Source organism: Pogonomyrmex barbatus, unplaced genomic scaffold (assembly GCF_055798465.1).
Source record: "Pogonomyrmex barbatus isolate J1 unplaced genomic scaffold, ASM5579846v1 scaffold5, whole genome shotgun sequence".
Taxonomy (NCBI): domain Eukaryota; kingdom Metazoa; phylum Arthropoda; class Insecta; order Hymenoptera; family Formicidae; genus Pogonomyrmex; species Pogonomyrmex barbatus.
In genome coordinates, this window is record NW_028297149.1 from 6,126,867 (window position 1) to 6,154,525 (window position 27,659).

A 27,659-nucleotide genomic window follows, 5' to 3' on the forward strand; every position below is an offset into this window, starting at 1 on the left:
GTTCGAGTAATTTTCTTAATATAACCAAAGCAACAATGTTAGAGACAAAAAAATAAATAAACAAATAAATCGACCGCGTGTAATATCTAAAGTGTTTTCTCGGTAGTCACATCCATGTTATCGCGGTATCAGCATAAAAGCCAATGTGTGTATATAGATTATCTGCGCTCTAGCAAAACGTCCGGCAATTAGCAAAGGCCGTTTAGCAAACGCAAGGTGCGATGCGAATGATTACGAGCGCACTTACGCGCCTTGCATGTTAATATTAATGGAACGTGAGATCACTCCTATAAACGGGGACGTTAATTTTTCATATAGTGACCGCCGGTTTCCCCGGCGTTTTAGCTCCGCTGTCACCAATGGCAACCTTCAAAACCTTTTGCCGCGGTTGATGTCACCACTAAATAAAACCGGTGATACTATCGATAAATCTGCCATCTTTCCTCCTACCGAACAACGAGCAAACGCGCGTGAATATTTGAGACACGGGAGATGTCATTATCATGCGGAATACATTATCTTAATGATCGGTCGGTCGGTCGAGCGGAGTGGCGGCGACGTTTTAATTCCTGACGTAATATCATAACTCGATTGATATCTCCGGTACATATCGATCAAAATGGAAATGCAACAGGGAAACGACGTAATTATTATGTGTGTAATAAATTATAAAGATTAAATAATTAGTTTCCACGTATTTATGCTACATATATATTGTACAATGACTAGTTTCCGTTTATAGCCGATGAGGCATCTCCAAGTTAAGCGTTAGGAAATTTTACACCGGCGGTAATCCTTTTTTATCACGCTTTTTGCATATTAGGACGGAATTTATTTATATTTATTGCACACTTCCATCGTAGATAATTTATAAGCTCTGCTAAACGTGCTGAATCTTCGCGTTTTTCAGCGCTCCTTTAATTTTCTTATTGTCCGTAGCAGTTACTTTCCAAACGAGTTCCAAGTTCTCGCGAGTCGCGCTGATCTCTTTCTGCAGTCGTCCGATCGTCTCCTCTTTTTGCTTCAGTAAATGCTTGAAACGTTGCACCTCTCGATGATATTCGTCCTTCATCCGGTGCACTCCGACTTGTTGCACTTTCATATTTTTCTCCGCCAATGCTAATTGTTGCTTCGCACCTTCGTGTATGATCTGAAAATAATCGTGATCACGTTTAAAAAAACCAATAAGATATTACATATTCGTTTTACATACCTTTAATTGTTCCTTTAAGTGACCTACTCGTTGAGTAATAGTATCCCCGAGAAAATGAATACTTGCATTCTCATTTTCCGTTTCATGTAAAAGTGTAACTAATTTATCCCGTTCGGCGGCCATCCTTTCATATTCGCTGAACAGCTCTTCGCAATACATTGTTGTCTTCCTTAACTGTTTCTTGAAAGAATCTCGAGATATTTGCATGGAATGGACAATTTTCTGAAAATGCTCTAGTTTTCGTTGCATACGCCTAAAACGAAGAGAAACAGAATGAATAATGTATGTATGTAAAGATATAAATCACATTTAAATTAGAATTTGTAACGCATTGATCATGATGCTTACTTCAAGCGTTTCTCAGAGCTTTTATTCAATGTTTTCAATTGATTTCTTTCTATTGTGACTACATTCAGTTGCGTTTTACTTTGACCGTAAGATTCTTCCAATTCTCTAATACGAGTTGATAATTTTTCCCTCTCAGTTTCATATTGACGCTTCAGCTTCTCAAAGAGATCTTTACATTCCTCGACGGTAGCGTTGTGAACATGGATGGGTATCGTTTTTGTATTGTCATTTTGTAACTTTTCATACTCCTTGTTAAGAATATCATATTTCCCTTGGAGATTACTTAATTCAGTCTTTGAAGCAAGATATTGTTCGTGAAGTCTGTTATTGTCAAATGACATCACCTCCACTTTCTGCTCGTACAACGAATGGATCTCGTGTATCTTTTGCTTTTGATGAGCAGTCTGTTTCGTATAACACTCGTTTAATTCCTTGAGCAAGTCGGCATCCTCGGATATCATCTTGATTTCATCCGCATACCTGGCACACTGCACAAAACTTTTACTACAATAATTTGTAAGATACATAACAATTTTCTTTACAAATAGAATACCTTCGATTTCAATTTCTCCATTTCATTCTGCATGCATTCATTCTCCATGATAACTTCCTTGCATCTGCTACTAAAATTTGCGATGTCCTCTTCGTACTTATTTACAAGCTCTTGTTTCTCCAACAGGCTCTCTTGATAAGCATCTAAAAGCGGACCTAATGCATGAATATTCACAGAACCCCATGACTCTGATATCGTTTTAATATCATCTGTCGGTCTCTTAGAATCTAATATGTCACTAATATTTTTAGATAGAACACTTTGTCCAGATTCCTTTAATTTATCTTGATATCTTTCAAGCTCTGCGTTCAATCTGTATATGACATGCTTAAGAAGTAGTACATCTTCGTTCAGCTGAACATTTTCAGCCTTGCATCTTTGATTAAATGTTAGAAGATTGGAATTGTTTTTTTCTGCTTTTTGTAAAGCTTCTATAAATTCCTTGTGATGTATATGTAATTGATGGTATTCCGTTTCACGCTCTGCCAAAAGAGCATTTAATTTCTCATATTCTTGTTGTAGACTGTCATGATTTTTTAACAACTTATGATATTTATTGCAAATTTTTGACATTAAGGAATCTTTTTCTTTCAATTCCGCAATAGTTTCTGAAATTTTACAGAATAGTTTAAAAATTTTTTTTAGTAACAAATATTATTTATATCACAATAAATATATTACTAGCGAGAACCTACCAGGATTTATATGAGAACTTTCCAGTTTCATCGTCAATATCCGATTTTCCTCAGCTAATTTGTCAATTTTCTTTTGAACATTATGCCTGCTATTTTTCTTAGGCAGAGCAACGCTATCATTATTATTTCCATTTTTATCAATTAATTCTTCAAATTCACCGTTGACTCTTGGATGACGTCTTGTCCTGTGAAACCGCCTGTAACGTAATGGTTTGTGCACTGGTTCCAGTTCATTTTCTGCGACTGAAATCCTATAACCGCCGCGCTGCGATTACGATAAAGGATATTAAAAGTCAAAGAGTGTCATTACATAAAAAATCTTTTTATTTCTGCAAAATAATGTAGAAATATTTAATTTATAAAAGATCTACCTTTTCTCTGGTATACTTGTCAGTGCTATTGTCACGTTTTGGCATCGCCGGCGACTGACTCCAATACGCACGTGGTGAGTGACAGCTGAAGAAAATTTTAGAAAACCGTCTGCATCTGCGATTTCGATGTTACTAGCGTAAACACGTGGCACTTCAAATCGCAGTCGACTCGAGTAGACTTTAGTGGGTTTACAATTTGTTTGTGTTTTGATCACAGCCATGACTCCGACCGTCATGGCAACCAGCAATCAACGACTGAGAATGAGTTCCAGAATAGAATTCACCGCTAGCAACGACGGTGGCTGCCAGCGGGTCGAGTCAGACGTCGGTAAACGCAATGGCTTCCTGCTCTTAGCTAGATAATGCTGACAGCTTCGCAGCGATTTCTGGCTCACGGTTGGATGACAACGAACATGAGCTTCCTACGTTACTCGGCAGTCAGCTAACAAGAGCAACCGTCGCACGAATCAATGAAGACTCGCGGCACACATGTGCGCGCGTATGCATATTTCATTCAAGTTCATTCAACGTGGGGCCTGCTGAAAGCGTGTCGTAGACCGGGAACGAGAGGAGAAAATTGCCATTTATAATAAAATTGCTCTAACTACCTACACATATGTTCAATTTATTCTTAGGTTTGTACCTACGGCCATGCGGCCGCAGAAGCGATATTCGTGGATTTCATGACTTTGCAAAATCGCTCATGCAATACGTGGATAATTATATTATTTAATTATGCCTACTAGTTATAAAATAATTGTGAGAACAATAGTTGGAGAGAGAGAGAGAGAGAGAGAGAGAGAGAGAGAGAGAGAAAATTGAAGGAAATACTCCGTTTTAAAATAAAAACGGAGCGGAAACACGCGATGTACTGTTTCATCGAACGCGTCAATTATTTTGGACGAATTTAAATTTTTAACGTTTGTAGAATACACACGAAAGCTTTAAATTACAATAATATTACAATGATGAAATTGATTTGCTTCAGCAAAAAGCTCGATTCCTATAGCATGTCTCTATACACTTGTCTGGACTTGAGATATATGATAACAACTGCAATGCGGTTCTTCATAAACGACTGCCTATTTCTTCGAGTTGATCGTGTAATACTATTTTATTACATGACAATTTGGTAGCAAATCCGATTTCGATTGCCAAGGAGAGACATATCTACAAATAAATGAGTTCGTAAAATCGAAAGATCTTATACTACGTTTTAGAGAAGAACATCTTGATTGCGCAATAATGTTGGCGACAACTGCATTGCATTAATTTATTCTTGAAATACTCCTAAAAGATATTTGGCCGTAAATGATTTAATTATTATTACAACTTACCGAAATAACTTCGACGCAAATGCTTTAAATACTGTCTTATCTCGGATTTATCAAATCATTGATTATTTACATATTGTAGCATAAAATTCTTGTCGATGATGAAAACTAAATATAACAATTGTAAATTAAAAAAAATGTTATTCTTAAAGTATACATTGCATTTTCTTTTTTTGTTGCACATCAGTAACAGAAATCTAGAGCAATACAATTCTCAGTAACGAACTATTCTTTTATAGTTGGACTATTCGTGCTGAAGCTGTCGTTTTTTTTTATGATGTCGAATGGCTTGTTTCATCAAAATTGCAACTATTTTCAACATTTAAAACCCGGTAGCATTTATTATGTGTATAATTCCGACTATCCTAATGTTTCCAATGGCCGTCACTACTGCAAGTGGATTGCGGAAAGCGACTATCGCGTTAAATTAACGTGCAATATTTTCAACATACCGTGGGTAAGACATATTTATTGTAAGATATTAATTGCAAAATTAATGAAAAATATATATTGCCATAATTATCAATCCTATCTATATCTACGAAAAGAATAATTTAATTTTGTCAGTTTTATCGCGTCAAAAACAAATTATTTTTTATTAATTTGAATTGCATCTTTTAGGATAATACCTAGCATATTCTTTCCTATAGAATTTTAGATGCGCCTTAGATAGGCTAACTGTATATGTGAACGATTCCGCGTCCTATTCTTATTGTGACAATGAGACATTTACCATTGAATCGACAGAAAAAGTCATGACCATTGAATTATCAACTACATTCTGGTCTGTTGACATTAAGTTTCTGTGCGAATTACAAGCGATCGACGATGTAGATAACAATGACTGCAGATGTGGATGGAAAAAACCGGTACGCGCTAAATATAATTAGAGTAAAAGATATGAAATATTTAAATACTAAATAGAAACTTTTCTTTCTTTAATTTATATTCTTTAATTTTAATTATTTATTACAGACAAAAATAGTAGGAGGTATGGAAACTGGCGTGAACGAATACCCCATGATGGCTGGTCTGGTCGATTTTTCCCGAAGGGATGTATATTGCGGAGCAACTATCATATCCGAAAAATATGTATTAACTGCAGCACATTGTTTGACCGATAGAGATACAAGTAATATGGGCATACTTATGGGAGATCATGATCTCAGCACGGGTACTTCTAAGGAACTTGAAGAGAGAGATTTCCTTAATAATTTTCTCGAAGAAAACAATTTTATTCTATTTTTATTAATTATTATTATTATTTTAATATTTAAATATACAAATTAAATATTTAAGAAATTAAAAATGTAATGTAGAATATGTCTGAATCTTTACTAGTTGTCCTAAATAATTTTTATTTAGTCAAAACTTGCTCGATGAAGATTATCTTATTTAGCGTTTATATTAATTATAGAATTTTTTAAATATTTTAGGTGCAGATACAAATGCCTCACGTATTCTCACTATATCCAGATTTGACATACATCCTTTTTATAACAGCGAATCCTTAGAAAATGACATAGCTATAGTAATGGTGAATTCTGTTATAAATTTCAGTGAGGAAGTCGGACCGGTTTGTCTTCCGTTTCAACATCAGTCCGATTCTTTCGCAGGAAGTTATGTGGATTTATTAGGCGAGACAATTATTATAATAGCAATTGTTATTTAACACTTATTGTTAGGATACTTTCAAACACAGCGTTTTTTATTGCAAATTACAAGTTTTTATCTAATTAAAATTAAAGGTTGGGGAACGACACAGTTCGGAGGAATGAAGTCGAAAATTTTGCAGAAAGCTACAGTAACCGTGATGACAAATCGAGATTGTCGTCGACAGAATCCAAACGTATCATATAGTCAATTATGCACTTTTGCAGAAAGAAAAGACGCATGTCAGGTAGCATAGCAAATTTTATAAACATTATTGCGTAGGAAAAAAAAAACGTACTTTCACACTTTGTCTACAACTTATTTATTATAGTTCGACAGCGGCGGTCCCGTTCTTTGGCAGAATCCTACGACGAAGCGAGAAGTTCTCGTGGCTGTTATCAGTTTTGGGTTTGGTTGCGGCGGGGAAAAACCAGGAATCAACACACGTGTCGGTACTTACATGGATTGGATCCTAGCTGTAACGCCGGGTAAGTGTGTGAAGTATACATGCATTAAGAGCTTATTTATCCTATGACGCATATTCTTACAGGTACCAATTACTGCAAGTCCGAATGAAAAGTATATAAACGACAAATGTATACAAATTTATTTATAATCTATTATAATCTATTATTTTAGATTGTAGACTTCGATTACTGTGTTATTTGTATAAAATATACTTTTATAAATTATTATTTATATAATTATTTAATTTTATATGTTTTTGAAATTACGGCAGTTAATGTAGCAAAACTAAAATATATTTTCTTAATTAATCTTCAATATTACACATCATGCTGGAATTTACATCGAATTAAATTATATATTTAATAATTAATAACAGATAATATACATCAAAGAGTTTTAAATGAATATTTATAATATATTTTGACGTACGTAACACAAGATTTTCTTAAAAAAATTGGATTTACTGGAAAAAAATTATGGAAAGTAAATTACAATGGTTCAAACTTGTCATTATTTCGCACAAGTTATTTGTGCACGCTTATAAGAACTTTGATTGTTCTTAATAGAGATTTTCATGGTGTAGAAGGATCAACATTGATGAATCGTAAACAATGTCTCATTATTAATAAGTTCCTGAATGAGGATGTGACGTGAGACCGTCTATGGGAGGGAATCTATGGTAAGCGTCCACTTACACCGACCAATGTAGTACCATATTAGCTTACTTGTCATGGCGCGTATGTACCGAAGATTTATATTGTGCTTTTATATATTACAAGGGGTACAGAAATTAAATAATATGATTTAAAAAATATACTGCTTTAATAAAATTGCAGATACGAAATGATCTTTGATAAAAAGTTCCGATTTTTTGCCATAAAGATGATCAATCTGTTTGAAGTGCTGTGTTGTATTTCATTGGTTATTTATGTGCATCAAGATAAATAAAATGTGTAAAAATATAGATCGCACTGTCGATCAACGTTATATTAAGTGCCGCGGAATAAATCTTTTACAAACGCATATTATAAGTAATAATAGTTTCATGATCGTGGCATACATTTATTAAACAAATCGATTTCTTCGGTATACATCGCGCTAGTACATCCTTGACACAGTTGTTGACCCAACGATGGCACGCAAATAGATATATTCTTCTTATTGTAACAGAACTTTATAATATGAAAAGTTGTTTCACAAAAAAAAAAAATATTTGTCTTATAGAAAGACCTATTTCATTAGAATAATTATTGATAAAAAAGTGATTTTACTTTAGAAAAAAAAACTAGATAATGCAATTCTAATTCTACATGATATTTCTAGACCAATGTAGTAACTTGAGAAATAAAAAATATTTTTAACAAGTAACGTCATATCTTTCCTTTTTTTATCAAAAATTTTTAAAACTTTTACATAAATTAGAATATGGTGGTCAGAATATCAAGCATCGAATATGGTGTCGTGAGAACCTCGTGACATTGGCCTGTTACCGGTTTGGGGTTACACATAATCCGCGTTCATTCCCAAGGGACGCAGAAACCTTTCAAAATAATAGTACAAAAATCCTTTAGACTGACGCGCAGAAAGAAGTTGAGTGAGCATTGTGAGAATGAGAGGTGGTCTTGTATAACCATCTTGCTATGCGTTGCTAGATGTTTGGTTGTAAACGTACGAACGTGGGTATCTAACCTGTGTCCTTATTTTGCATCGCAGAAGAGACTAGATCGGCGATCTATTCACTATGAATTTTTTCACTTCTGACGTATGTTACAATTCTTGTAAAAAATAAGAGGGCTTGTAAACAGGAAAAAGATCGGACGTATCCTGTGCGTCATTCAAGTGCAATCACCACCGTTTGGTTGTTCATCGCATTTAGCACGGTGCATTGAACAGCAAGGACATGTATCGCTCATTACGTGCACGCATTGTGCATTTGTATGACATTTTCCCAAACAGTTTTTTATTCTCATTGGGCACGTGTATCATCTACGGCAATAACGTACGTTGCTGGGAGTCTAATATATTTATTTCCATAAAAATACAAAACAGATTATCATAACGCACATTGTATGCAGTTTAAATGTCACACAAATGTCACTTTAGAACGATTTATAAATGAAGTTGCATACGTAAAGCTGCAAATGGATGTTTAAAACATCGTATGTATAATACGGATCATATTTTTATCATTTTATTTATCTCAAAAATTTATATTATTTTATCTTATTAAAACACACATGTCTAACAACATATTTTCATTATCAAACATTATATATACCCAGTACATTTTAATATGTACAATATGGTAATTTCTTTACTAATAAGAGTCTCTTAGTTTTCGACATATTTCTTTGTTAGTACTTTGGCCGTTCAAACTGATTTGTATATAGAAAATTGCTTCCAAGGTTTACGCGATATTATGCAAGCACCGCTCGCGACATTGGCGCGCCGTAATCAGGTGTATCAGCGGAAAGGAAAGATAAATGGCATATTGGATTTTCAAACTCGATACAGTCGCTTCAATCAACTCGAAGCAAATGGATTCTCTCAACTTTCTGAAATGAACCTCCTTTAGACAATTCGTTCCTACAAGACGGTTTTTTATCGATGTGTACAACGATCGAAGTTCACTGGGCGCAGCCCATTCAAAGCAGAATGTTGCGAGGGTCGTTACTGTCGTGTATATGACACGGTATCACTATATCCCCCGATGCTTGTTATTTAATGTAAATCAGGTAAACGGTGATATGCAAGCGGCAGATAGCGGAGAATTCGAGAACAAGGTCAAAAGGTTACGCGATCGCTTACGTAATCCGAGGAAGCTACCGGCTGACCCGCCTCTCTGTGTACATATGTACATTATATGTACGTGTATAGCATACTGGGACAGATCCCGCAAAACGTTTGGTCTTCTAGAGATGATACAGTTGCTATAGCGTCGAATGACGTCATTGGGTGATCGCAACTCTCTTTACCTATGTCATAAGCTTGCCGATACTGTGAAAAAGAATTCGAGATAAATGAGGATGACATATTTTTTTTAATAAAAAATTTAATATAAAATATAACGACACGCGAGATAATAAACGTTAATAATAAATAGAAATAGCGAAAAATAAAAAAATTTATTTTATTTATTTTATTCTCTAATCACTTTTGATTAATTTCGAGACGCATCAACTTGATGTTTTACGAAGTAATTATCTCCGAGAAAATTGCTTTCTTCATCAAGGGGTAAAGTGTCCCGAATGAGGGTAAAGATGCTCTTGGATGTTTAGACCTGGTTACGAGGATGCTGCGGAAGCTTTTCGATCGAAGCGGTTACGACGGAAACGGTGACGCGTGGGAAGCTGCGCGGCCGCCGAACGTATCTCTGCTACCCCCTAATGGAACAACAATCCGATCGATGACGCCGGTTTGTCAGTTTAAACTACCCTTGTCATCTCAGGAAAACGCCGCGAAATTCAAACAAATTGTGTATTAAAACATCGTCGTTGCAAGCGATAAAAAAAAAACCATTTTCATTTCGAAGCTAAAAGATTAACGAAGTTATTTACACGAAACAATTAGCGAACATTTCGATGAAAATTATGGCGTGGATTAGTAGATAACAGATTTATCTCTAAGTTTACATTTAGCGCTCGTCATTCCTCAGCGACCCTGATTGAACGGAATTATCTTGTAAGCTGATAAAGCTGATAAAAGTTAATTGGGGTGCGTAATAATTTTCATCAAAGTCGTTTTTTCTATTAATTTTTAATATATATAAAGTATGTAGTCGGATGGATATCTGTAATGTCCGAAATTTGGATGTTCCCGTGGAAGAAAAAAGTCGCGGCTGCGACTATTTCCACCCCATTTTATACAAACCGTTGCCTCTTCTGCTCTATAATATAATAAGATAACAACGCTCGCGCTACCCGGCTCTTCACCGTTTAAAAGGGGTCGGTCGGTCGGCGTATGCGCGTACGTGCACAATTACCACGGCCAATCGGGGGACCGGACCACCGGTAGAACGAACCTTCGTCGTATTGTGCAGACGTCGATGTCGTTCCAGAGGTTCCCGTTCCGTAGGTTCGTTCCCTCGCGCACATCGTCGCGCACTAACGGCGGCTCAGTCCGATATCGACGTCCGTACGAGGCGCATATTCATCGAGCCAACACGCACGGTACGAAATTTTACGCGGGCTTCCGCGCTTCTCGCATTTTTTTTTTTTTTCCGCCGACGATACGACGTGGAACAACGAAGCACAAAACGGGGAAACAGGGACAGAGCTCAACGCGGTGTGGGGAAGTGGTATACATGGGTACCAAATGCCTCGGGACCCTCGCTCTTCAACGACACACGCGCGTCCGCTGCGACGTCAGTCTGACCCGTCCGAAGATCACCGAGTTTAAATAATAAACGCGCCGATAATAAATTCTCCGAGACCTTGTACCAAATTTGAAACGACGACGACGAAGACGGCGGCGGCAGCGGCGGAAACGGCCACAACGACGACGACGACGACGACGACGACCACGACGATAACGACGACGAAGACGAGGAGAGGCGTAACGCTGACGTCGGTCACCACGTCTTCCTCGTGCGTGGAGTCGAGCCGAGGGAGACGGATTATAATGCTGGACTCATGACTTCCAACTACATCAATTCGCAAACGGCAGCGACTTAAAGGCAACTGGAATAAAGGAAAGAAAAGAGAAGACTGCTGACGTTGATTTTCATCGAAGCTGAAGAGGCATACGTTTAAGGACTAACGAGAACATCCCCCGAAGAAAATCGAGCTACTTTGAATTTCGGCCATCGTGTCATCGGTCGCTACTTCGACAAGCCAGAAATTAAAACCCTTTGTCCTCTCTTTTTCTTTTCTATCCCTCTCTCTCTTTCTCTCTCTACCTCTCTGTCTCTTTTCTTCTTTTCTCTCCTTCTCTCCATCATTTCGGTATCTCGCTTCCGCGCGGAGGATCGATCGATATTTCGTCCCGACGGTGGCTATTAACGACACGCGTACTTTCATTCGCCCCCTCTCTCACTCCGTTTTTCACGCTACGATTGCTTCCAAACGTAACGTTAGGTGCGCCAACCCCCCTTTACGACCCCCGTTGCGCTTCTTCCATCAATGTCAGGTAGCGCGTGCTGAAACTCCCCTCGAATCCATCGGCCATCGATATCCTTCGACGGCGAGGACTGTGACACGTGACCCGCGGAGGCCGCGAATTCTCTCGTAACGTCACGCCAATCGACGCTCGATTTTTATCGGGTCACCTACGTCCGCCGCCCACTCCATTTCGCGAACGGGCCTTAGCCTATCCTATGACATATCCTTCCTCATACCTCGCGCCCTTGCCATCCTGCCGCAGCCCACTTTCAGCCCGCGGTCGCGTTCGCGTATGCGTTCGCAAACAGTCAATAAGAAGTACCACTGGGTCACGCGCGTACCAGGAAGAGACGAACGGAACTCGAATATAGAGATACTGTTCCCTTCGTCGCCGGGGAGGAGTGCACGAGTGATATTAAGAAACGAATTGTTACCGGTCGCTCTTCCGAGGATCTCGGTATTTTTACGGACGCGACACCGCGCGGAACACTGTTGAATATTACGAATAGATAAATAGTGAAGATAACTATCACCGTTGTTAGCCGTTTGTTGTTGTTGTTGTTGTTGTTGTTGTTGACATTATTGTTATTGCTAATACGTCAGCTGCCCATCCGCTCCCGCTGGAGTTGATGAACAGCGCGGCGGTGGTAGTGGTAGTAGTGGTGACGGATTCGTGAGGGATTCTCGCGCGCGCGGTCGCAAAGACACGTGTTCCTGCCAAATCGTGTCGGTAATTGACAGAAGGGGAAGAAGATATAGCGGATTCGTGTATATACACGAGAAAAAGGAAATAAACGCGCGGCAGGAAGTGGAGAGGAGAGGTGGCGCGTGTGCGAGGGTTTCGCGGGTGCGAGCTTGGCAAACAAACACAAGGAGTGTGCTGAAGCTCTCAATTAAGTACACCACCCGCCGGGAAAGAGCGATTGGATTCTTTGTGTACTCATCGAGATTCACGAGAGAATGGTAGTCGAGACCGGAAGAAATGGGCACGAGCTGGCTCCTTTAAACGACCACCGCCAACCCGCCCACAACGTGACGATCGTCACGACAGCGAGTCAAAATGTTGCCGACGGCCAGGACACGAAGGAAGAGAACAGGGCGGCATGGAGCGGGAAAATGCAATTCTTTCTCAGTATTATCGGATACAGCGTCGGTCTGGGCAATATTTGGAGGTTTCCTTACCTGTGCCAACAGAATGGAGGTGGTGAGTGTTATTGGGGTCGATCATGATAATTGTGTCGCACGGATGCAAGCGCGATCGTGTAAACTATATATATATATATATATATATATATATATATATATGTTCGATGTACGAAAATTACATTAATTGGGATTAACTGAGATTTATTGGTAAATTATACTATTTATGGGCTCTTGTATATGCTCGCTCGTGTTGCTATATTAGTAAGATGTATGTTTTTATTTTTGCGACCTTCGTGCAGCAGGCGACACCTCGGGGTGTTCTTGAACTATGTACGTGTCAACGGATAGCTAGGTAAACTCCAGCTTTTCCCGCGTGTATGATATATCTGTAACGTGTAATACACACATACACACATACATATACATATTTTCCACAAAGATATTTTTTTTATATAGCAACCACCGTTGCTGTAGCACGTTTTTAAGATAGCAACACGTTTTTTTGAGATGATCTACATTATTTATAATATTTATCTGAGAAAGTTGATAATAAATAAAAAAAAAAATATTGACGTGAAAAGATATTTTATGAAATTACAAATTTTGTGATTTTTTTTTTTGAAACTAGAGATTATTAGATTCCTGCAAATTACATGTCAATAACAGAATTTCTGTAAAAAATTCTGTATCTTCAGTGAAGAAAAACTAGATTTGTACTTTTCCACTGTTTACTTTTCAAGAATTCGGTTTTCTGAAGAGATGCGGAAAAGAATTTGAGTATCAACTTTTCTAAATTGATTTATTTATCATTTATACGCTCAGTGAAATGACAAGCGTTGACTCATGTTAACGTATATGTCAAAGTTGCATAGCGGAAATAGGTTTTGCAACTTACAATTGTCGTCAGCCTCTGTGGCGTCGAATGTAAAGAGCGAAAAAGAGCAAGGCTGCTCGATATGAGGGCAGTGGTGCCAGTATAAGCACATGGCTAACTATACTAGTCAATGACTATTTTCAGGTATCCCGCAGTTCCACGCCGGAGTTAAATATAACTGCTACGAAATATTTCGCGTGTTCCTTAGAGACGCATTCTCCTATCGATCAATTTAAGCGACTAATACGGTCAGCAACTGCGATGTTCTAAAACTCCCGCGATATATCGTATTTATTTTATATATATATATATATCTAACAAAATTATTTCTTGTTTCTTTTCCTTTCGAGTTTAATCTAATATATCTAATAAACTTAATATAAATAATAAAATACTTGCTGGCGTCACAGCAAATAAAAAATTAATATTAATATGGCAGGTCACGTGTGGCAGGTATTGTAACTGACGATAAATACTGCGGTTTCGCGCAGTTCATTTAATTTTTATTCACTCTTCAGTCCCGTCCGAGTATATTTGACCCGAGTCTATTTTATCTTTAAAATGAAAACTCTACATGGCTTTTAATATTTTTGAATTTCATAATTCTTTTCGTTTTGAACAGATTTTCTTGTAAAAAATCGTGATTCTGCTTTAATTAACTGTTCGTCATTAACGTTTTTGCTTCGTGTTTTTAATTGAAAGGTGGTGGACGTATTTGCCTCACGTTGTTAGCGTATCATCTTTTTATTAAATGCATTTTTTGCGCGGAAAATAACGTATGTATATTCAAAGGTATACTCGCACAAGAGTCTATAGACTCTTTTCCTCGCTACATAAGTAGAAGTTAATCATTCCATTTTTCAAGAGACAATATGATTGACGTCTTCATAAACACATGATTACACAACACCGTTTTGTATATTATAAAAAAAGTTTACAGCAGAAATATTTTTATAATTTGCGTAAATTGAATAACTAGCATTAGATATACTCAACATATACTAAAAATGGTGCGTCGCGACAGGTGAAATAAAGTAACGTCGAATCAATACGTAAAAGGGACATATGTTATTCATTCATTCGAGACAAAGATAGTTCAAGGTTACGCCTGATTTAATTCAATCTGAAAGTTCGACCAACTTCCAATCTTAGAAGATGTACGCTCAGCAATGTGACATTTTGTTTGGTGCCGCATGAAATACGAGTGCATATATATCGTAATCTGAACCTACGGACGTGAATTTTTCGGATGGAAAATACCGGGTAAAATTCACTGGCGCGCGAAAATCCGCTCCTCTAGCTTGAATTATTTTAAGCTCACCATTTCGGGCGGCAGCCCTTCTTATCAATCACGAACAGCTATTTAACATACGTCATTTTCGCGGAGGTAGGTCACGAAAAGTGCACGGGTGGCCTTCGCGTGATTATGACGTCCGAGGTTTATGCACGCCGAAATCATATCGGTTGCCATCCAGCAACGGCTCAGATCGAGTTTCCATTACCAGATTAGCATGACGCTCCACAACGTCTACCTCGTTGCCGTAGGGTAATACTTCTGTCTAAAAGTACCAGATATCTCACTTACGATCGAGATTCAGAATTAAATAGCATCGTGATTTCGTCGGATTTAATTTCGGGCGCGAAATCGAAAAAGCCCGCTTTAAACCAATTTCATTTCCGTTTTTTTAAAAAATTTAAGATAATTTGGGAGAGTAAAGATTTCTAAATTAATTAATATAAAATAATATACGTGTATATAATTTTATATATATAAATATTTATATTTATATTAATTAATTTAGAAATCTCCCAAATTATCTTAAATCCATATTTTTTAAAAGACAAAAATGAATTTGTTTTAAAATAAGCTTTTTAAATTCAAATAACGTTGCAACGATTTCTTTCGACTACTGATAGCCGCTGTACGATTTAATGTTAATCGATGACGCATTCGAAAATTTACACATACACAACGAAACTCAATATATATATATATATACACTGACATAAAATCGTAAAAATTGAACTTTGTTATAAATTCTCGATAGCAAAATGCGTTAATTATCGAACACCAAATTGTACAGCGACTGATCCAAGAAATCGCGCGGAGTCGCAAAACGTGGTCGATTGTGTTTCAGTCGCGATTTTCAGTCGCACACGGATACGCACACCTTTCGGATAGACGAGTCAAAGGTTCGGGTTTCAATGGAAATTTCCTCGTTCCGCGTCCGTGTCCGCGTCGCCGAACGCCCATCGATCGATCCATACTGTGTAACACAGAAAGCACGCGACGGCCTAACATCTGCCGCTGCGGTTCGCGGCTCTAACGTAATAGCGGCTTTAAACACAGAGGTGCCGAGTTACGAGCTATTTAGGTGTTAAACGACGCATCAATTACCGCAACATCGTGTTATCGCGAAGTTCGCGATGGATTGAGATAACGCAATCGCGATCGAGATCGACGTGCTCCAATTTCCTTGCATGTTTCAGTTTTTTTTTTTATTAATTCGCCAGTCTCTGAAGTCTCCATTTCCGCTAATTGTTGATTAAAGATCAGAACTAGCTAGAATTTAAGAAGCTACAATCGGAATATAATTAATTGTTTGGTCATTTTGGATGTAAAAGTATTAATGTTTTCTCGCAACTTTGTACGCAACTTCATCGCGTGATGTGTGCGTGTAAAAAAATGCGTATCTTGATACTTTCCAATCCGCGACCTTCTCCCTAGTTCTAGTTTGTATGCGAATGCCAAAAAAATCGCTGAAGTGGTAGAGTGGCTGAACGGGTTAGGACTTAGGTTGCTCGATCAATACAAGGCGCTCCAGCTCTCTCTACGACCGCGAAACTAGACATCTAGGCGCAAAGGGAGGAGAGAGGATCATGTTAGGGGCAAGGGATGCGAGAAAACAAATAAGATGACATTGTAAAGTAAAGAAAATAATCTAATAGATGAAGACAAAATATATCTAGTAAGCGAATAAAAAAATTATGATTTAAAAAGGTTATAGAAGATTTAAAAAGATTATAAAGGATTTAAAAAGATCATACGTACAGGACATACGTATACAATTAAATTTTTTTTTTTTTTTTGAAAAATTTAGATATTTGCAACATTGAAATTAGAAACCTACTGAAACAAACTGATATACTTATACAGGTGCGTATATTTTAGGTGCCTTCCTCATTCCTTTTTTCGTGATGCTCATCTTGGAGGGTGTACCCCTCTTCCTGATCGAGCTGGGTCTCGGACAACGTATGCGGCAGGGTGCCCTGGGCGTTTGGAACACAATACACCCTTGGCTAGGCGGTATAGGGATCGCGTCATGTATAGTGACGTTTTTCGTTGCGCTTTACTACAACGTAATTATTACCTGGTGTGTCTACTATCTCTTCAATTCGCTCGAGGTAAGCAGATCGATAAGGTTCGTAACACCACGATTGACGCCACGGTAATCTGCGTCGAGACGTCTTAAGTGACTCTTCCACTTCACTATTATATAATTTAAACTTAAATTGTATAATGGAAGCCACCGCTCATGGTGATACAAAGCGTTTAAAATCTGTCAGTACTTTTAATAAAATTTATGATATATTTTTATTAAATATTAGAGATTTGTCTATAAAAATATTATAGAAGAAGAAAATTAAGAAACTTTGTTTAATTAAAGAGTGTTAAATGTAAGCAGTAATATATTACTTTAAATAATAGCAATAATTAAAATAAATAGAATATTATCTTTAAATTTAATAAATGGCGTCCTCATAGCTTCTATCAATGTTCTTATAAAATTGCAGAATATTAATAAGAATATTAATTATCTTTTTTTCATGTGTCCGTTAGGCTATCACGATCAAATTTGGTGTAAGTATCAATTTCTAATAAATAATAGATCATGCACTACATTGCATATTTGCAGCTATTATTATTATTATTATTATTATTATTATTATTATTATTATTATTATTATATAAATTGCATGGGAGTGCTGTAGTATGTAAATCTTATCACAATGTCGGTCTTTCAGTTCAGCACTCAAAGTGTCGCTTTAGCTTTTACAACGCAATAACGGTACGTGTTAAAGCCTTTATTCATGATCTATTTGCATATTCTGATGCAATTTAGGAATCACTGCCGTGGGCAAAATGCCCGGAATTGGACGGAAAACCGGTTGAGGAATGTACCAGGAGTTCGGAGACCGCATATTTTTGGTATAGAACTACTTTGGACGCAGCACCGTCCATTGAGGACGGCCAAGGTCTGAAATGGTGGATCGTACTTTGTCTTTTGTTCAGCTGGATTGTCGTGTTCTTCATTGTCATGAAAGGAATACAATCGTCCGGCAAGGTAAGCCCTCAAGATAGATCAAAGCTGATACTCTCGATGTTTTTTTTATTATTATAGAAACGCCTATCAGTAAAATTAATCGTGCTGAAGAAATTAATTTCGCGATTTCCCTCTTCCGTCCATGGGATGACAAATTGCTCTTTCTTTTAGGTGGTGTACTTTACGTCCATGTTCCCGTATCTCGTACTGACCATCTTCTTCATCCGCGGAATAACGTTGAGGGGTGCGAGCGCCGGACTGGCGCACATGTACACGCCAAAGGTGACGATCGATCTCGATCGGAGCTGACCTTACGAGAGGAAAACGTTGCGAAATGCCGGACATTAGATGTGACATTTACTTTATTCATTCCTTTATTCAAGGTCGAGAAACTGTTGGAGCCCACGGTCTGGCTTGACGCGGCGACCCAGGTCTTCTATAGCTTCGGACTGGCGTTCGGTTCCCTGATCGCGTTCGGCAGCTACAACACTCCTGACAACAACTGCGTGAGGGACGTGATCCTGGTGAGCGTGTGCAACGCGTTTACTGCCATTTACGCGAGCGTTGTCATTTTCGCCATTTTGGGGTTCAAGGCAATGTCAAACGTGGACAAGTGCGTCGTCAGGTAATGCGACCGCAAGCGCGGCCATCGTTTCTAAATTCGCCATCGCGAAGAGGGTAGTGAGAAAAAGTCGTCCACGGCTGCGGAGATGTATGTCTTTAAACGGCCATGATAGCTGTTGCCGCTTGCTCGAGATAGAAGATATGCGTGGTCGTCGCTTTTGACAGATGTACTATTAATATATAATAGCGCACCTTAGCCGAAATCTTAATTAAATTAAATTGTAAGATGTAAAGTTATGTTAATGATGTACAAACAATTTACGCTAATACTATTAGAATAAAACTGCAAGAATCAATTACATTATTAACGCACATGTATTTACACTTACAATTTAATTTAATTAAATTGCGAGAGTCAGACGTGTCGACGGTTGAGCATTTAGAAACTTTAGGGAGGGATCGAGTCATAATGGGACGGGACGGGATATGTTGATCGTTGGCGAAGAACAGAGGGACACAGAAGATATGTTAAATTGCTTTTATTTTAGCGCAAGGGATATTCTGATAGAAAATGGAAAATGGAGTAATTCCACCCCATTCAACCTCGAGGACTATGAACTCTTTATGGGCGATTTCAATTCCTCGGCAATGAACTTCACAATGAAACCATGCAGTCTCAGTAAGGAGTTGGACAACGTGAGTATAACAATGTCACAAATTTGTTGTTCATACGATCGGAAAATAATTGACGATTTCTTTTACACAGGCTGCCGAGGGCACTGGACTGGCATTTATCATATTTACCCAGGCGATCGTGGAACTACCGGGCGCGCCATTCTGGTCTTGCATCTTCTTCATGATGCTTCTAGCTCTTGGATTGGGCTCGCAAATCGGTCTACTCGAGGGTATGCTGTGCGTCATCTTCGATATAGATCTCTTCAAGAGAATAAAAAAGCAATATATGACAGGTGATCAACTGTTGTGTCGTCAAAAAATTTAGTGAATATAAAAAAATGTAATTATTTATTTATATTAATTGTTATTTACGATGGCAGGTGTTGTCTGTGTTGTATGCTTCTTTGTGGGACTTATCTTTTGTACTGGTGCTGGAGAGTATTGGTTGAAAATGTTCGACAGCTTTGCCGGTACCATCGGTCTCGTCATTGTCGCCCTGATGGAAATGATCTCCGTTATCTTCGTTTATGGCCACGAAAAGTGAGTAACGCGACTATTCCATATTTGCGATTCTCTTCTCTAAATGAGATAGGTCAGCAGATTAATTGCGTGAATGATGTGCAGATTTACGAAGGACATCGAAGAGATGACTGGATATAAACCGGGACCTTATTGGCAATTTACGTGGCGATTTCTCGCTCCCATAATAATGGTTTGCATCCTCCTATTCAGCATTGTCTCTATGTTCATCAAAAAACCGCAATATTCGGCATGGAACGCGGCATTGGTGTGTAAAAAAATTATATATCTTAAAATAATAATATATAATTAATATATAATTAAAAATATAATATATAAAATTTTATATATATATAATAATTTATAATATATAATATACAGGGTGTCCGGCATATCATCTCTCGTGTGCAGGTAGAGCTAGTAAAACTGAATAGAAAAGTCTTGTATCATTTTGCAATTTTCGCGATAATTATCGAGTTATTAATTATTAAAAATCATCATATTAGCCTGGCCCACTGGCAAATGCAAGCGAGCGGTAAGATATTTCCGCTCGGCGATTAGCGTTGCTAGGCGTGCGAGGAATTGTTTTCTTCAATATATTAGCTATTGCTGCTAATACGGTGCCGGACAGCCTGTATATATAGTGTGTATGTATATATATATATATATATATATATATATATATTTTTATAATTTTATATATATATAATTTATATATATATATAATTTTTTACATATATACACACACACACACACACAAAAGAAAATAAATAATATAAAATAATATAATCTTTTATACATAATCATATACTTTATAAAAATATTCCGCTTTGTTTTTAGGGTGAGGCAATACCTACGAATTATCCCGGCTGGGTGCTGGGCATTGCCGTCGTTATTATCTTGGCTGGTATTGCGCCGATTCCTATCGTTTTCCTTCTACGACGATTCCAATTAGTGAAACTCGATGTTGACATCCATCAGGGCAGTATTCGACGTATAGACACCACCGTTTCCACGAAGGAAATGATGGGAGACGTTGACGTGAGTACAGCTTGCCGTTGCAATCGTAGCCATATGTATTTTATATGTAGAAATCTAATGAGCTACTTTGGAAGATATGTGTAAACATGAAATTGCGCGCGGAGAAAAGTATCATCCGCAAAAATAGCGGTTGTGGCTTGTGGTCGTGTTTCGTGATGGAATGTGTGTAAAGTTCGCGAGGCGGACAGTCCACCGACTGGTCGACTCGAAGATAAACGAACGGCACGTTGCCCCTTCCCCCTTGAGCTAATTGTTTTGGACGAGAATAGCGTTTGCCCCTTCTCCCTTAAAGTAATTGTTTTGAACAAGTAGCGTTGTACCCCCCCTCCGAGATAGCCTGTCTCCAAACGGAGTAGCTTAATTAGCGCACCACGGGTTAACGGATGTCATGGCAGTTGATCAGCGGCGTGGCCTTGCGCGATTAATACAGATTCGTAAATTGTTCGACGTTGCTTACATCGATTCCACCCGAGCTGTTGCGCAAGCTGTTTCTCATGGTGAGCCAATTAAGCGTGCGTACGTGATACGCGATGTCTAGGTAATTCACAATTGAACCTACGATCTGCAGTTGTAGGTAAGCATCCGTTCTGTCTGTGGTAACGTCGATTCCCCTCGATATCCCCGTAGCTACGTTACACGTGAGTTCGCAGTATCAACTTTTGAGAATGCATCCTGTGAATGTTACTTCTAGTGCATTCATCGTCATACGTGCACGATGTCAGCGTAATGTCGCGTAGCATCGTGGCATCTAGTCTCTGTCTCCTGATTTTCCGTTTCCCCCTCTTATCACGCGATAAATCATACTCACGTTTCAAAATCCCGATGAATTAACTGCACGATTTAATAATGAACGAATACTACGCCAACACCTTTAAATGAATCTGAAAACTATGCTCCTCGTAATAAACTGTCATTATCATCATAGAATGCATGACATAGATTTTTCGAATCCTTATAATGTAAGATGAATGAATATTTGTTGTGTTAAGAGAACGATCCGACAAAAACGATTAGCGCAAATGTGAGGTATTTCAAAATTTAAAATATATATTTGCCTGTTTATTTCTAAATGTATGTCTCTAAGAGAGATATTCATGTCATATCTCCAAATTAATAAGATTTATAATCACAAATTACAAAAATTAATTACAAAATGAATTCTATCAGTTTGGACAAAATAATTGCGATTTATTTATATCGAGATGTTGCCATAAAAAATTAAATATAGATTTATAATATTTAATGTGATGGATTAGCATGCTTGCTTTTGGTAAGTATACTCGACCCGAAGTTTGATCTGATTAGCATGTCAAACATGACAATTCCACAATTCTCATCTGTCATCAGGATTCACATTATGCTTCACCAGGAATGAAGCTTCTCCAGAAATGCTCATGTATGTATAGGATAATTGATCGGTTGAGAATTAAAAGTGGTCTGTCAAAATTGCGTACATAGATCGTTCTACGTCCTTGTTCAGTTAGCCTTCGTGTTTTGAGGAAATAAAGAAGCAAATAACTCAGAAATAGAAGCTATTTACGACTCTGTAATCGCAAGCTAAAAATTTATAAAACTTATAAAAACTTATAAAAATGACAGTTCAGAGAACTCTCATCAGAAGATTATAAATAGCTTTGGTTTAGAAGTACTATTTGTTTTTTTTTTATTCTTACATGATGATGGTGCAGTCGAAAGCCGAATATAATTTATGTAAAACTTGGATCACTTATGATACTGAACCTTTCAATTTTTGTCGAGGCTTACACACTTTGACGATTTTGAAGTTGAAATAAAGTTTCCGTTTACATATAATTGAAAAGAATCTTACTATAAATGCGTTTGTAAATTGTAACAAAAGTAAACAAAAAAGTAAAATTATTTTGATTATTTATACTTTTTCGCTCCAAAAGTCAAGATCGTGGCCTCGTATAATTTTCTTAGTTGATTTATCATACTTTAATAAATATTTAATAAAATTGAATTTTTTTATTTTCAGCTTGATGAATATCATGATCGGCTCGAGGACTTCCCGGAAGAAGATGAGGATGTAAACAGTGATGATGATACGAATACCGCACCGACTATGAGTAAAATAGCTAACAAAGCGATGAAGGGTAGGGCTTTCAAAATGGAAGTCATGAACTTTTAAGAATGCATAATCGGTGAAACTTCTTCCATTTGTTTGTGAGTTGTACGAGATTAGATATTAACAATGATTATACATATATAAAGATTAATTTATTAAATCATAATCTATATTTGGAATATTTATTCTATTATATATATTATATAATGAGATATATGCATATAAACAAAACATTAATTTTATTTTATGATTATTAATTTAAATATTTACAGAAAGTTAAATTTTTATATTCATAATTAATTTAATATAATACACACATATCATGTATATATTATTATCTTACCATTATTTCTGTCTTGAATTAATTAGTATTTGAAGAATCATGTTTTATTAAATTTTTTTATTTAAAATTTTTAACTTTAATGTAAAGATTTAAAGGATTTGATCTTTATATATCTATACTTATTTATATATCAGTGCGTCTCTCTAACATGGAGTATTTTAAGTAAACGAACAATAAATAAGCGATAAATACTCAAAATTATTTAAAATTCTGTTGGATGTGAGCTGACGATGTGAGTGAATCGCATCGAATGCAAATCGACATGACTAACAAATGTATTTGCGCACATGCGTTTAACATGATTTGTATTTCTCAAGTTTAACGAGGGAAAATTCGCCTTCGCTTATTGTTCGTTTGCTCGAAAAGTAGAGTGCGTCGATCGCTCTTCTCGTATATATACGTAAATCTTTGTTAAGTGGACATAGGTTAAACCGCTACAAATCGAGCTCAATTTGTCGGATCGCGACGCCACTAAAAGCAATATGTAATACGGAATATGTTTTAGAGGTGTAGCGCAGGAACGACCAATCGCGTCGCGACGGTTTAGTATTGAAACTTTACCGTCGTGTGTGACACTTCCAGGAAAAAAAAAAAATCGCGAATTACCAGGATGGATTATATGGTAGACGCATATAGCGGACAAAATTAGCGAAGAAAATAGAACGTTCCGGCTTTTTAGTATCGCGATATGGAGACGATCGGATGTGGGTTCCTTGATTTCATCCGAGTCAATTCGATTTTAATTAAGCGCGATTTTTTTTTATAGATCGGTAGTTTGATCTACGAAGAAGATGAGAGACGGTTGGGGAGACTAGACAATAAAGTTCAACGTAGTCGAATTGTTAGCCAAACGTAGCCGATTTCTTTATTGCTTTCTACATGGTCCCGACAAAATGTGTACTTTCGAGGTTCTACCTTTCGCATGTGATTGATAAGTCTAAAATTGATCGACCTTGCTTTCGACAGCTTAGATAAGTAGTATAGTGTCAGATACTAAACGAATTAATTTCTATTTTTTTATTAATTTTCAAGTATCTAGTATCTACTTCATATCTTTGCTTAGCAATAATAAAAAAATTATTTCCAATGTAAAACGAATATAAGATATTGTATATTTTTTTATAAAATGTACATATGTATGAATATGCTTAAGTGGAAAAACCAATTTTCTTGCATATATGTATATGTATTTGTGTACAACATAATATAAATTATTATATATATAATTATATGCATATTATATCTATATTATATATATATATATATATAGTCTTATATATTTAATTTAAAAATTAATTAGTTTAGTATCTCATAAAAAGTAGAAGAAAGGAAACATGGTCGATTAAATCTATTTTAATTAATAATACGTTCGGCGTTCAGTTCGACGAATGATTACGTGAAATACGCATAAATTACATTTTAATTGGTAATCGAATTACATTAAATTATGCGAGAAAATAATTATCCTTACTGGTTCTAAAGCTATGAAAGTTACTTTTTATTTTTATTCATGTACGCGATCATCGTTAACCACGGGATATCATTACTAATTTAACGGCTGAAGAAGCTACCAGGATTAAACGTTTTAGATTTTGTTACTGCTAATTCAATTGAAAGAAATGAGAGTTTGTAACATTGCGATGAGCGGTGCCATTGTGACATTTCGATAAGCTGTATTGAATTACCGGTGCAGGATATGCTGGTAGAATAAATAAACTTGGCATCATGTTGCATAAAATATCTCACGCTTCCACGAATGAGCGCGATTATTCGTCTATTTCATCTATTGCAAGATTGATAGAGTTTTCTTTCTTCGCGAGCTAAAGCCGTCGCGTGCGGGGCGCTCAGCATCGTTTGGCTGGTCCAGCTATTTTAGGTACGGAAATATTGTATACCGATTCCGCGCTAGGATGATCAACGTGTGTCGGTATGCCGAGCCCTATCCCTTAGATTCTCACCCGTGAGACAATGTGATGACACGCCGGCGTGGAGAGAAACGCCGGTCGAAATAACCGTAATGTCAATAACAAGGAAGAGAGAATGTAATTCTGCGGAGTCCGCGTTTTGCGTTGCCGTTTTTTGCGAATTCCTGTGCGGGGTGTTCGTTCCTTCGTGCGGGCGCGGGATCTACGATCCAAGCACGGGAAAACGCCACCATTGATCATCCTCTGTCTTATTTATGTATTGTACATACTTCAAACTGCGATTGATTGGGCCGCGTAAATCGCCGTGATTAATTCGCCGACGATCGGATTAGTCATCGGTAGCTGCGCGTGCGAGCGCGTCCGCAGCTTCCGTTTTGGGATTTGCGAGGGAGATGGATGCGGAAAATGTAAAATAGAGGCGATCGGAAGATCATTATATTAATGACATTACGAATTCGGTGAAACGAATGCGTAACGCGTGTGTGCCATTGTAAATAATAATAATAATTCGTGGCGTTACGCCACAGATCGCATCTAAATTAATACCTCGTGAGGTACCTATTTTTCGAATCGCTTAGGATAGTGTGACGACGTCCGTAACTATTTACTTTCTTTCCTCTTTACTAAGTAAAAAAGAGCGTAATTGCTCTTCGTGCACGAGGGACATAAATTTACAAGTTACGTTGTTTAAGAACAGACATAGGCAGGTCGTTGCGCAAACTGTTTCTTTTCCACAAATATGAGTTGTACGATAAGCGATAGTTATTCGTCGTTCCGAGGGAATCGATGAGATAACGTTGGCTAAATGCAAAACACGCGACGCAGCAAACGGACTTGTCCTTAGATGTCGTTATATTACCTGTTTAAATTTAAGATCATACCGTCCGAGATCATCCCACATTATACATATATTTCAGATGTAAAAAAAAATCGCATCATTTTTGTATTATTAATTTAATTTTAATAATAGCTTTAAATAGCGCGCGTTACATTTAATAGCATATTTATAATTTTGAAGATTAAATCAAATTTTCTTTTTTTTTTTAATTTAATTAATTAAATTAATAATTATTTCTTCTAATTTTATTATAATTAAGAAAATATATCAGATAATCGATATCAGTGAAATGACGGAAAGGAATTTTTTTTATTTTGGAGAATTGAGAAGTGTTCTTATTTGATATTATTTTAGATCTAAAGGATTAATATGATGTACATTAACCGTTATCATTACTGATCAGTAATTATTAAATATATTTGGTATCTTAGACCACAAAATTTAAACTTTTCCTTTCAGCTCTCGTTTGTATGCGGAATGAACAAATGATTGAAATTACATCTATGCAATAATATTTCCTAATTTTTATGTTCTAAAGTACCTTAGTGAACTGATAAAGATAACCAACATTAGGTCCAAGAAAATTATGAAATACGGAAACGGTCGAACAAGGAAGGAAAGAATCTATGTGTGAATGTGTGTATGTGAAAAAGAGAGGAAAACAGAGAAAGAGAGAGAAAAAGAGCGAGAAATCCCTCGTCACTAATTTGTGTCAACTTCTTCCATGTCATCTATTAAGGAATATCTGTAATCGTCACGTGACATTCCTTTTTCTCGAATTCTCAAATTCTCCGCGTATATTTGTAAACTCCTCAAAATCGTCCTTAACGATTTAACAATTGAAGAATTTCAATACAACGTTTTTTGGGCCTACCTTCCTATCGGATTAAAAAAAAAAAAATTTAAATGGCACCGTTGAACACAGAGAACACGCTTGTTTTTCTTGTTTCGGTATCCATGTTCGAGTTTCGCTTAAAGTATTCGTGTGTCCGATGCGCTCGGTAATTCCTCGAAGTGATATGTACATATAGTTACAAAATGACATAATTAATGTTGCATAGTTCTGTCTTAGGCTGCTGAAGTTCAGTTACGTGCACTCCTCGTCGGAAAAGAGATTCCCTCTCCCAAGCGAAATTTTCTTAAGTTACATAAGCGTTAAGAGAAGAACCGAGTATTATACTTTCGTTCGGATTAGGTTTATACTATGCGTAACGGTAAATTACTTTAGTGCGACGAGATCGATTTCGATAGTAAACGAGTACTTCCGATTGTATTTAATTGCTCGACACACTATGTACTACGTTTTTGATAGCGCGGATGCTCAAATTGTAATTTGTCCTCGAACTTGAGCATTGTCGCAATACTTTTAGCGACTGATACTTTAGACGTTTTACTAGGACACAGTGTACACAAGATTCAAAGCGTTTAAATAAAAGCTTATTTATTGCCGAAAGTGCGTTGTTCTTTGATTTAACTTTAACTTTTCAGAAAGGTACAGACTTGCGTTACAATAATTGTTAAATAGAAGTTTAATGAGAACTTTGAGATATGCACGATTTTACGAATATTTTCTACTCGAGAGACTGTCA

At 36.9% G+C, this 27,659-nt stretch overlaps 3 protein-coding genes and 1 long non-coding RNA gene across 8 annotated transcripts in view; 2 read left to right on the forward strand and 2 right to left on the reverse strand.

Moving 5' to 3' along the window:
* LOC105426286 (venom serine protease 34) overlaps nucleotides 1-6,871 on the forward strand; it is a 37,098-nt gene extending 30,227 nt beyond the window's left edge. For 2 of the 3 annotated variants that reach the window (XM_089081708.1, XM_089081706.1), the window contains exons 2-8: nucleotides 4,754-4,971; nucleotides 5,165-5,383; nucleotides 5,490-5,688; nucleotides 5,951-6,151; nucleotides 6,263-6,414; nucleotides 6,499-6,655; nucleotides 6,718-6,871. In XM_089081708.1, the coding sequence (XP_088937834.1) occupies nucleotides 4,789-4,971; nucleotides 5,165-5,383; nucleotides 5,490-5,688; nucleotides 5,951-6,151; nucleotides 6,263-6,414; nucleotides 6,499-6,655; nucleotides 6,718-6,743 (1,137 nt within the window). In that variant the 5' untranslated portion in view covers nucleotides 4,754-4,788 and the 3' untranslated portion in view covers nucleotides 6,744-6,871. Of the gene's footprint in view, nucleotides 1-3,679; nucleotides 3,816-4,753; nucleotides 4,972-5,164; nucleotides 5,384-5,489; nucleotides 5,689-5,950; nucleotides 6,152-6,262; nucleotides 6,415-6,498; nucleotides 6,656-6,717 lie in introns of those variants that run through there. The other variant, XM_089081707.1, reaches the window with a different exon arrangement.
* LOC105426285 (Centrosomal protein 89kDa) lies at nucleotides 684-3,320 on the reverse strand. The gene is made up of 6 exons (XM_011637442.2): nucleotides 3,181-3,320; nucleotides 2,810-3,074; nucleotides 2,115-2,722; nucleotides 1,562-2,049; nucleotides 1,214-1,466; nucleotides 684-1,150 (listed from the first exon to the last, which is right to left on the reverse strand). The coding sequence occupies exons 1-6, from the start codon at nucleotides 3,223-3,225 to the stop codon at nucleotides 881-883; spliced, it is 1,929 nt and encodes a 642-aa protein (XP_011635744.2). The 5' UTR covers nucleotides 3,226-3,320; the 3' UTR covers nucleotides 684-880.
* A 766-nt stretch (nucleotides 6,872-7,637) lies between the features above and the next one.
* Nucleotides 7,638-10,663, reverse strand: LOC148935408 (uncharacterized). The gene is made up of 2 exons (XR_016140401.1): nucleotides 9,790-10,663; nucleotides 7,638-9,632 (listed from the first exon to the last, which is right to left on the reverse strand). It is a non-coding gene; the product is annotated as an uncharacterized LOC148935408 (long non-coding RNA).
* Nucleotides 10,664-10,753: 90 nt separating this feature from the next.
* LOC105426288 (sodium- and chloride-dependent transporter XTRP3) lies at nucleotides 10,754-27,523 on the forward strand. Of its 3 annotated transcripts, none has more exons than XM_089081705.1 (13): nucleotides 10,754-12,938; nucleotides 16,927-17,159; nucleotides 17,596-17,616; nucleotides 17,879-18,100; nucleotides 18,251-18,361; nucleotides 18,463-18,704; nucleotides 19,192-19,339; nucleotides 19,410-19,611; nucleotides 19,699-19,858; nucleotides 19,943-20,105; nucleotides 20,678-20,878; nucleotides 21,453-21,516; nucleotides 22,875-23,016. In XM_089081705.1, exons 1-13 carry the CDS (start codon nucleotides 12,695-12,697, stop codon nucleotides 22,877-22,879), a joined length of 2,016 nt encoding a protein of 671 aa, XP_088937831.1. In that variant the 5' UTR covers nucleotides 10,754-12,694; the 3' UTR covers nucleotides 22,880-23,016. The 3 variants fall into 3 exon arrangements, 2 of the variants coding, with proteins under 2 accessions (XP_088937831.1, XP_088937830.1); XR_967750.3 differs by having other exon boundaries at nucleotides 10,756-12,938; nucleotides 21,447-21,516; nucleotides 22,875-22,946; XM_089081704.1 differs by lacking the exon at nucleotides 21,453-21,516 and having other exon boundaries at nucleotides 10,759-12,938; nucleotides 22,875-27,523.
* Nucleotides 27,524-27,659: the final 136 nt, after the last annotated feature.

What these genes read in the sequence shown, in the direction of transcription:
- LOC105426285 (XM_011637442.2), bottom strand. Translation starts at nt 3,225, where the DNA reads ATGCCAAAACGTGACAATAGCACTGACAAGTATACCAGAGAAAAG. An exon ending in ACAAGTATACCAGAGAAAAG is followed by an intron (nt 3,075 to 3,180) that starts GTAGATCTTTTA and finishes TCGTAATCGCAG; the next exon opens with CGCGGCGGTTATAGGATTTC. An exon ending in AGCTCTGAGAAACGCTTGAA is followed by an intron (nt 1,467 to 1,561) that starts GTAAGCATCATG and finishes TCTTCGTTTTAG; the next exon opens with GCGTATGCAACGAAAACTAG.
- LOC105426288 (XM_089081704.1), top strand. Translation starts at nt 12,695, where the DNA reads ATGGTAGTCGAGACCGGAAGAAATGGGCACGAGCTGGCTCCTTTAAAC. An exon ending in CTATCACGATCAAATTTGGT is followed by an intron (nt 17,617 to 17,878) that starts GTAAGTATCAAT and finishes GATGCAATTTAG; the next exon opens with GAATCACTGCCGTGGGCAAA. An exon ending in GAATACAATCGTCCGGCAAG is followed by an intron (nt 18,101 to 18,250) that starts GTAAGCCCTCAA and finishes TCTTTCTTTTAG; the next exon opens with GTGGTGTACTTTACGTCCAT.